General features: G+C 43.4%; 2 protein-coding genes across 2 annotated transcripts; both read right to left on the bottom strand.

The window, feature by feature from the left end:
* Nucleotides 1-2,771: 2,771 nt before the first annotated feature.
* On the bottom strand, nucleotides 2,772-4,853 carry LOC128399103 (olfactory receptor 6M1-like). Its single transcript, XM_053360366.1, has 2 exons — nucleotides 4,821-4,853; nucleotides 2,772-3,725 (listed from the first exon to the last, which is right to left on the bottom strand). The coding sequence occupies exons 1-2, from the start codon at nucleotides 4,851-4,853 to the stop codon at nucleotides 2,772-2,774; spliced, it is 987 nt and encodes a 328-aa protein (XP_053216341.1).
* A 3,204-nt stretch (nucleotides 4,854-8,057) lies between these two features.
* LOC128399104 (olfactory receptor 6M1-like) lies at nucleotides 8,058-9,038 on the bottom strand. The gene has a single exon (XM_053360367.1). The coding sequence runs from the start codon at nucleotides 9,036-9,038 to the stop codon at nucleotides 8,058-8,060; it is 981 nt and encodes a 326-aa protein (XP_053216342.1).
* Nucleotides 9,039-10,120: the final 1,082 nt, after the last annotated feature.

A 10,120-nucleotide genomic window follows, 5' to 3' on the forward strand; every position in this document is an offset into this window, starting at 1 on the left:
ACAGAATATATTATCCAATGTATGAGGGTCAGAAAGACTGCAATTCAATGAGAGCCAGTGTGGTGTAGTGGTTAAGAGTGGTAGTCTCGTAATCTGGGGAACCGGGTTCGCGTCTCCGCTCCTCCACATGCAGCTGCTGGGTGACCTTGGGCCAACCACACTTCTTTGAAGTCTCTCAGCCCCACTCACCTCACAGAGTGTTTGTTGTGGGGGAGGAAGGGAAAGGAGATTGTTAACCGCTTTGAGACTCCTTAAAGGGAGTGAAAGGTGGGATATCAAATCCAAATCCAATGCACGGTTTCCTGGAAAGGAGCCAGGAGTGGTTCATTCAGAGGGGCAGATTGCAACAGTGAGATCACTGCCACATACCAGGAGGGAGGGCAGGTGATGATGGAGGGCAGGGTCAATACAGCTCTCCTGCCATTGCACACATGCAGCCTTGACCTGACTGCCACCTTGCTCTTCCTCTTCTGGTAGATGACAGAAAGGCTATGATCAGCTCCACCTTACCAGGTCAGATGTTTGAGGAAATAGCTCCATAGGAATAAGCAGTGCTTACTTCTGACAGCTGTGGTTCAATGGTTCTGAAATGAAGGGAAAGAGAGGCAAGCAACTAGGCCTTGGCCCAGCCACGACCATACTGTGTGCTTCCATTGGTTCCGGGCTCTGATATGACTCCTAGAAACATGCCAGTTGACCCAATAAAGCAGGAAGCTGTTTATTGGGCAATTAATTTAGTGTGTTTTCCTCTTCCTTCAGACTTATAAGTATGTAATGTACTTTTCATTTTTCTTTGACATTTTTTGGACTAGGATCTGGGAGATGAGGGCTCAAATCCTTGCTCAGTCTTGAGGCTCACTGGATGAAATCGAGCCATTCAAAATGTATCAGCTTTGCCTACCTCAGAGAATGGTTGTATGGATGAAATAGAGAAGGCAGAACTATATATGGCATCTTGGTTGGAGGACAAGTGGGATAGCCATTAAAGCAAAAATAAAATAAACCAAATGACATTCACAGGTATTCTGGGTGAGTGCAGATTTAGATACTTATAAAGTACTTTTGGAAAGCATTCAAGGAATGAGTTTAATTTTAATTTTAATTTTTCCCAGAATACTGAAAAGGTTGCCATAAAAGTGATTTTGACAGAGTAGAAAGTGTTTGTGAAATACAGCGAGCAGCTTCACTTCATTTCTAAAGAGCTGCTTTTTTCAGAAATGAATACAAAGGACAACAGATTTTGTGTTGATTTAAAAGGTATATTGTTTTACACCGATGTTTATGTTAGGGGACTTGTTGTTTTAAAAAAACCCACCACCACAATTTTCATAGACTATCTAAAAGTACTGCAGGAAACTTTGCTATATAATAAACTTTAAACTTTATTATATATTTTCCTAAATTCCAAGTATACTCATTAACTAACTAAATAATAATAATAATAATAATAATAATAATAATAATAATAATAATAGTAGTAGTAGTAGTAGTAGTAGTAGTATCTATGCTGAAGTACCTCTATGAATCAAGGTGTGCTTTTTATTCATTTTCCAGGAAGTAATTAATTCTCTAGGGAATGAATTTAAGGAACAAATTTATTAAATTGTGACAGAATTATTTTGACCTCTAGTAACCTTAGTTGATTCTAGCAGATCAGAGTCCAAGAGAATGAATTCTAGATCTTCTCCTCATAGACTAACACATAGTCAGTGGTATGGTGGTCAGTTCTGATCATCCCTGACCACTGGTCCTGTTAGCTAGGGATGATGGGAGTTGTAGTCCCAAAACATCTGGAGGGCCGAGTTTGTCTATGCCTGGGCTAGATCATGGCCTGGCAATGCCACACAGGATCATAGTGTGAAGAAGTTACAAAGTTGGTTCCTTCCATTGGTTCTGGACCCTGATAAGACTCCTAGAAACATGTCAGTTACCCAAAAAAATCAGGACAGTACCCACCTTTCTGGACAGTATAGTGGTGTGATTTCCTTTTCCTTTTAGACTTATTTGTGTGTAATGCACTTTTTTTATCCCCTATACTATGATCTTGGAGACAAGGGCTCAAATCCTCACTCAACTTTGCAGCAGGTGACACAACTATGATTTAGAATGGAGTGCAGGAGCCGCTGAATTCTAGCATCGCACAGGGTGCCACTGAGATGTGAGACCCCAAGGTCTGCCACCGGTTGTTGTGAGGATAAAATGGGAAGAATGATATACAGTGGTACCTCTGGTTATGAACTTAATTCATTCTGGAGGTCCATTCTTAACCTGAAACCGTTCTTAACCTGAGGTACCACTTTAGCCAATGGGGCCTTCCGCTGCCGCCCCACGATTTCTATTCTCATCCTCGGACAAAGTTCTTAACCTGAGGTACTACTTCCGGGTAACCAGAAGTGTTTGTTACTCAACGTGTTTGTAACCCAAGGTACCACTGTACACCACAATGAGCTCCTTGAAGGAATGATGGGGTATTCATTCAATGACTCATAAAACTAACAAAATGTTATTCACAGATTTTCTCTATAACTAAATAATATTTAGTTATAAATATTATTTTTCAAACTGATTTAAGCAACTGATCATATCTCATCGTAGCTCTCTCTCTGCTAATGGCAAATATCAAGCACTTCAATGCCGTAAGGCTTTACAAAGATATATATATATATATATATATATTGCATCATCCCATTCATTTTCTACATCATTCACTTCGCTTGTTTTATATTGACCCTGCAGTTGCCCCCTGCCACAGAGGGGAGAAGAGCCTCAAATTATTTCCACTCATTCCACCTCCTTAAACAGTCTTTTAAGGCCTCTTTGACCTTCTGATTCCTTAGAGTATAAATAAATGGGTTTAGTAATGGTGTCACCACTGAGGTAAGGACAGCAAATGCCATCTGGACAGCCTGAGAACGTCCCTGATTGGGCAAAGAGTACATAAAGATTGAACTGCCATAAAAGATGGAGGCAACAGTGATGTGAGATGCACAGGTAGAAAATGTCTTTTGCCGACCTTTGGTGGAATGCATGCATAAGATGGTTGTGATGATGTAGACATAAGAGACAACAGTGACCGTTAAAGAGCCCAGGAGCACCACTGAGGACAGGGCAGTCTCCACAGCCAGGAGAGCATACACGTCATTGCAGGAAAGTTTTATCATTGGGGCATAGTCACAGAAGAAATGGTCTATAATATTAGAGCCACAGTAGGAAAGGTAAGAGAGCAAAATGATTGGGGCAAGGATAGAAAGGAAGCCACCCATCCAGCAACCCAGGACCAAGTAGGTGCAGACCCATCCATTCATGATGATGGCATAGCGAAGTGGTCTGCAGATGGCAACATAGCGATCAAAGGCCATCACGGCAATAAGGATGGTTTCACTGGTAGCAAAGGAGAAGTAGAAATAGCACTGGGCCACACAGCCCAAGAAAGAGATAGCTTTGTTCAGAGAAACCATGTTCACCAGCATCTTGGGGATGATAGATATGACAAAGAAGACCTCCATGAGTGAGAGGTTACAGAGGAAAAAGTACATGGGGGTTTGGAGACGCTGGTCCAGACGTACCAGTGTGATGATGGCAATATTCCCAGCTAATGTTAGCAGGAAACTGAGAAGAAGCACCACAAAAATGAAGAGCTCCAAGCACCTAGGAAGTTGGAAGCCAATCAAAATGAACTCTGTCACCTGCTCCAGTTTGCTATGATTTCTTGGCTCCAGATTGAGCTACAAAACGGTCAAGTGGGCACACACACAAATTAAAAATGGTAGAGTTTGTAGCATTCAAGGCAGGCCACCTCCCCCGTTTCCTGGGGTTAAAAGGATACAAATACCTCTCATCTTCACCTTAAACATTCATATAAAGTCATCTTCTGCAAGCCAGTGATTTTTTTAAAAAAATTATGAGAATACTTCACTTCTCATAAAACATTTTTTGTTGGTCCCACTCTTTTTGCACTGAAAGATTCCAGGCAGATTCTCCCAGTTCAGCTCTTTCTCTGAAGACTGCCTAAGAAGTCAGTGGTGGACTGTTGTAGTCCTGTGCTGCCAGCCATGACAGAGCTGGAGGGAGAAGTCAGCCAACCAGCCAAGTCTCAGAGGGGTACGTGCCTGGAGGCAGAGTCCATATACAAGGTCCAATCAAGTCCTAAGGTCAGGAGTATCTCAGTTCATGTAGCCAGACGATCCAGGAGGTCAAGAAAGCTGAGGGTCCAAGGCTGCAAGAAGCAGCAAGGTCTGTTCAGGAATGACAAAAGTTGTGTCCAGCACGTGATTGAGGCTGGAAACCCTACTTAAGAAAGCTGGAGCCAGCTGGTTCTCTTCAGGAACAAGAAGGCTGATCAGCAGCAGGTGGAGTCACTTCACCTTCTGCTCCTTCAGGCTGCTGCTCAGCAGGTGAAGCTGGCTCCTGGCCCATGACACAGACATAGGAGCCCCACCCAATAAAATAATTGAGGGGGCACCCCCCCAAGTTGATGGACATTGCCATTCAAATGGTGTATGTGCACCATGTCATGTGATCAATTATGTAGAGTGGGGCTGACCTACCACCCCCCTCAATATTTTCTTCAAGTTGGCACCCCTGGTGGTGGAGACATTGTTTAATTGCATTGAACCATCACACTATGTGTAACAGGAATATAAGAGGTATACATGAAGGATTAAATTTAGAACCGCCTGATGTTTATGTGGGGGGATTGTTCTTCTTTTAATTTTAATTGAATAACCCCCTTTAAAGAATCCCCATTAGTCTTCATATCAAATGTCCATGTGTATTGAATACTCTACAACAAACTGAACATACAACATGCTGGGTTGTACCAATCTCCTTTGTTTATACTCACAGAACCCCATTTTACCTGGAAGGGCATTCAAACAGCAGACTGGACAAAGGGACAGATATTTTCAATTCCACTTCCACTTGTCATCCACATGTGGATCCCTGAAATATTTGTCAGGTGTAGATACTCCAGTGATTCAGAAAGCCTTCTGTAGGTTGATGAACACAATTCGTATCACCCCCTGCCTTCTCTCCTGTAGTCAGTGTTATTGGCCATATCAAGGTAATGAAATGCAGTTGGTTCTTTTGGTTCTTGCCATGGCTTTGTATAGTGTCTTTCTCTTTTACACAGTATGAATTATCAGTAAGATGAAGCTTATATGAAGGCACTTGGGGATGATCATTACTGAGCGCCTAGAAGATTCAGCTTCATACCTAATGCCAGGGGAACCCAAGTCTCATACCAAGACCTTCTGATCTCACTGCCATTACCCAGATAACCAAAAATACAATGAGCATCCTCAGTGGCCACAGAATGCTGCCAACTGTTGTGAGTGTCGAAGGAAAACCAGTTTGTGTGGCGCTGGCAGTGGAATGGTGCCTCTTGAAGAAAGGGCATGGCATTTCCAAACTTCATGGGACTATTTGCACCCTGCATATACTTAGGTCCACCATCATCTGATGACCCACACCATCAGACTTTAGCTACAGACAGTAGGTGTCTCTCAAAAGCCAGTTTCTAATCATCAGTGGTGAGACTACAGTACATGTGAAGTAAAATGCGCACACACCCTTTAGTCTTACAGGAATTGTTTTGAAAAGAAACAGCAGCCACAGAAGAGGTGGGGAGCATCAAATTTTGGAGTGTAGGACACAGTGATATTTTAAACCCTTTCCTTCCTGGCTGTGGTCACAATGGAAATTACAGTGGAATAGGCCCTCTGTCTTCCAGTGGCAGAAGGCATATGCAAGACATTTCAGATTATTTTGGTGCAGGGCACTACGGTAATGCTCAAGCTGCCATGCTGTTATGTACTGAGTTGAATAGGATCCAAAATGCAGCAGTCTGATTGGTCCTAGAACAATAGGATTCAGAATGCAGCAGTCTGATTGGTCCTAGAACAATGCAGCAGTATGATTGGTCTGCAGGAGCCACCCAATCCGGCTCCAGATGGAAGTGAATCCACAACCTGATTGGCCTACAGGAGAATTCCGGAAGTAGCCAATCACGTGCAGCCCATTGTGTAAATAATGTATATAAAGCAGATACTTTGAGGGGACTTTCATTCCTCCTCACCACTATGAGCTGAATAAAGAGCATGAAATCCACTCTCAACTCTGAGTATATTTCACATGCAAAGAAAGCATGGTAATAATGAACCCAAGAAATCCCAAAAGCCACATGTCATCACAAAGGAACTTGATCAATGGTTTATTGTCATGGAATAAATGGTTGAGATGATATATCTGTCAATATGGCCTATACCGAGCTGGTTGGACCAATGGCCTGTCTCAGTATAAGACAAGTTCCTATATTTTTATTTTGGATAAATTTAAAAGAGGTTCTTAGACTGGTGGTATCCCTCCCAGAAACCCCCAAAGAAAAGATGCAGGCTCCAGATGAAAATATAGTCCTTTATTGAAATACAAATGTGCATAGAGACACCCTCAAAAATAAACAGGCTGCAAAGAACAACATCCAAATCAATGTTTCTTATACACTTCCAGATTACACATGTGATTTCTACCCACCACTCAAAGTATCAAGGCAATCTTAATAGCTGCATCCCAATGTCACCAACCTGAACCAAACAAGATCATTTGGGTCTTCAGATCAGCCCTCCTCATAATATCATATGTTTACCTAAATCATTTTTCAAAGTCTTTCTTTATTAAGTCATTGACTATTTTTATTTAGCAATTAAATTTGTATACCACCCTTCATCTGCAGGTCTCAGGGCAGATCACAACATAAGAATGCAATATGAAAGCACAAAATACATAATAAAAGCAAGAAGTAAAAAGCACAAACCAATAACCCCCCCACCCTATTTTCCTATTCATTAAATTTTTCCCCATATCCTGTTCTATGGGACGCGGGTGGTGATGTGGGTTAAACCACAGAGCCTAGGACTTGCCGATCAGAAGGTCAGCGGTTCGAATCCCTGTGACGGGGTGAGCTCCAGTTGCTCGGTCCCTGCTCCTGCCAACCTAGCAGTTTGAAAGCAAATCAAAGTATAAGTAGATAAATAGGTACCGCTCCGGCAGGAAGGTAAACGGCGTTTCTGTGCGCTGCTCTGGTTCGCCAGAAGCGGCTTAGTCATGCTGGCTACATGACCCAGAAGCTGTACGCCGGCTCCCTCGGCCAATAAAGCGAGATGAGCACCGCAACCCCAGAGTCGGTCACAACTGGACCTAATGGTCAGGGGTCCCTTTAACATTTATCCTTTTCTATCTACAAAACAATCCAAGATTAATGACAATTGCCATGGCTTTATTAATGCAGACAATGGCTGTCATGGATCCCAACAGTTACCGTATTTTTCTGTGTATAAGACGCCCCCATGTATAAGACGCCCCCTATTTGGGGGGACTCCAAATTAAGAAAGCACCCCTCAGCAATACGTGTGTATAAGATGAGCCCCAATTTTAAACCTAATTTTTTGGTAAAAAACAACAACCAACCTAGTCTTATACACAGAAAAATATGGTAATCATTTCCAGTGTTTCAGGACGAACATTTGCTACAAACAGTGCCTAAAAGCAACTAATTCTGTACTGTAAAAGGTCTGGAAGGGCCTCCTTCTTTCTCCATTTTATTTAGTAAAGGTAAAGGTAAAGGTACCCCTGCCCGTATGGGCCAGTCTTGATAGACTCTGGGGTTGTGCGCCCATCTCACTCAAGAGGCCGGGGGCCAGCGCTGTCCGGAGACACTTCCGGGTCACGTGGCCAGCGTGACAAAGCTGCATCTGGCGAGCCAGCGCAGTACACGGAAACGCCGTTTACCTTCCCGCCAGTAAGCGGTCCCTATTTACCTACTTGCACCCGGGGGTGCTTTCGAACTGCTAGGTTGGCAGGCGCTGGGACCGAGCAGCGGGAGCGCACCCCGCCATGGGGATTCGAACCGCCGACCTTTCGATCAGCAAGCCCTAGGCGCTGAGGCTTTTACCCACAGCGCCACCCGCGTCCTGACCCATTTTATTTAGGGATTGATAAATGGTGATGCCATTTTGACTTCCCTCTGAAAAGATAGGAGAAATGCCTCAAATGATTTCCACTCATTGTGAGAATGCCCACTTCCTCAGACAGTCTTTGAAGGCCTCCTTGACCTTCTCATTCCTTAGACTATAAATAAAAGGGTTTAGTAACGGTGTTACAATGGCAGTAAAAACTGCAACTACCTTCTGTATCTGCCGAGAAAATCCTTGGCTAGGTAAAGAGTACATGAAAATTGCACTGCCAAAAAAGATGGAGGCAACAGTGATATGAGCAGCACAGGTGGAAAATGTCTTTTGTCGACCTTTGGCAGAGTGCATGCGCAAGATGGTGACAATGACATAGATGTAAGAGACGACAGTGACAAACAAAGAGCTCAGGAGCACCACTGAGGACAAGACATTCTCCAGAGCCAATTGGAAATGTACATCATTGCAAGAAAGCTTTATCATTGGGGCATAGTCACAGAAGAAATGGTCTATAGTGTTAGAGCCACAGAAGGATAGGTTGAAGAGCAAAATGATGGGGCCAAGTGTAGAGAGGAAACCACCAATCCAGCAACCCAAGACCAAATTGATGCAGACCCAACCATTCATGATGATGGTATAGCGAAGAGGTTTGCAGATGGCAGCATAGCGATCAAAGGCCATCACAGCAATAAGGATGGTTTCCGTGGTTCCAAGAAAGAAGTAGAAATAGCACTGAGACACACAGCCCAAGAAAGAGATGGCTTTGTTCATGGAAAGGAGGTTCACCAGCATCTTGGGGGTGATTGACAAGACAAAGAGGACCTCCAGGAGGGAGAGGTTGCAAAGGAAAAAGTACATGGGGGTTTGGAGGCGCTGGTCCAGACATACCAGTGTGATGATGGTGAAATTCCCAGCTAGCGTTAACAGGAAAACAAGAAGCAACACCACAGAAAAAAATACCTCCAATGGCCTAGGAAGATGGAAGCCAATTAAGATGAACTCAGACACCTGGTCTACGCTGCTCTGATTCCTCAACCACAGTTTCAGTTGCAAAATCGGCAAGTGAAGACACATGCAAATTACACACGCTGGAGTTTGTGTGATTCAAGGTTGCCACTTCCCCCTCTTCTGAGATTTCAAATATACAAATAACCATTATCTCCACCCTAAAAAGTCTTCTCTTGTATTCCTGTTACTTCTTAATTTTGCGATACTTCCCTTTTCATAAATTCAGAACATTATTCTTATTCTTATTCTTATTCTTATTCTTATTCTTATTCTTATTCTTATTCTTATTATTCCTCTCTTCCTAACAATGAGAGGTTTCATAAGATTGTCCTAGGTTTGCTTTTTCTCAGATCAATGCCTAACAAGTGGGTTATAGAAAAGTCCATTACTGTATTTTTCTGGGGAAAAGAGGGCGGTCCCTGGGCGTGCCTGGCCTTAAGTAGCCCAGGCTGCGCCTCCCCTCACCCGCCGATTGGCGGGCTGGGTTGCAGGCACGCCCAGGGATTCCCCAGCTCTCGCGGGGGCAAGGGAAGCCCCCGCAAATGTGGGAGGGCCCTGCCCGCAACACCCTCTCCTCTGCAGGCTCGGAAAGGGCTTTATAAGACTAGGGTTTTTTTTTTACAAAAAAAAAAAGGTTTAAAATTGGGGCTCGTCTTATACGTGGGTAGTGCTGTGGGGTGTTTTCTCAATTTGGAGTCCCCCAAAATAGGGGGCATCTTATACATGGGGGTGTATTATACATGGAAAAATACTGTATCTGTACTGGAAAAAATCACCACCCCATGCATGAAACAAATGAGTGTAACAGTATAGTAGGCATGTTTGAATGATTCAGTTTAGAGCTGTCTGATGTGAGGAGAAAGATGAACCAATTGTTCTTCTTTTAACTTAATTCACATACCTCTTTAAAGAATCCCCATTATTCTTAAAACCCAATGTATGTGTATAGTGAATAATCTAAAATAAACAGCCAACATTATTTGGTTTTATCCAGTGGCTCCCACTGAGCCCTCTTCTTTTCAGGAGGGCATTGAGTCAGTAGATTGGAGAAGGGGGCATATTCCCTTCCCACATTGCAGACCCATATGCACCCTAAAATCTTACTCAAAAGGTGTTGCTGGGGTGGGGTCAGAGCAGTATGGAAAGTG

The sequence above is a fragment of the Podarcis raffonei genome, chromosome 13 (assembly GCF_027172205.1).
Source record: "Podarcis raffonei isolate rPodRaf1 chromosome 13, rPodRaf1.pri, whole genome shotgun sequence".
Classification (NCBI taxonomy): domain Eukaryota; kingdom Metazoa; phylum Chordata; class Lepidosauria; order Squamata; family Lacertidae; genus Podarcis; species Podarcis raffonei.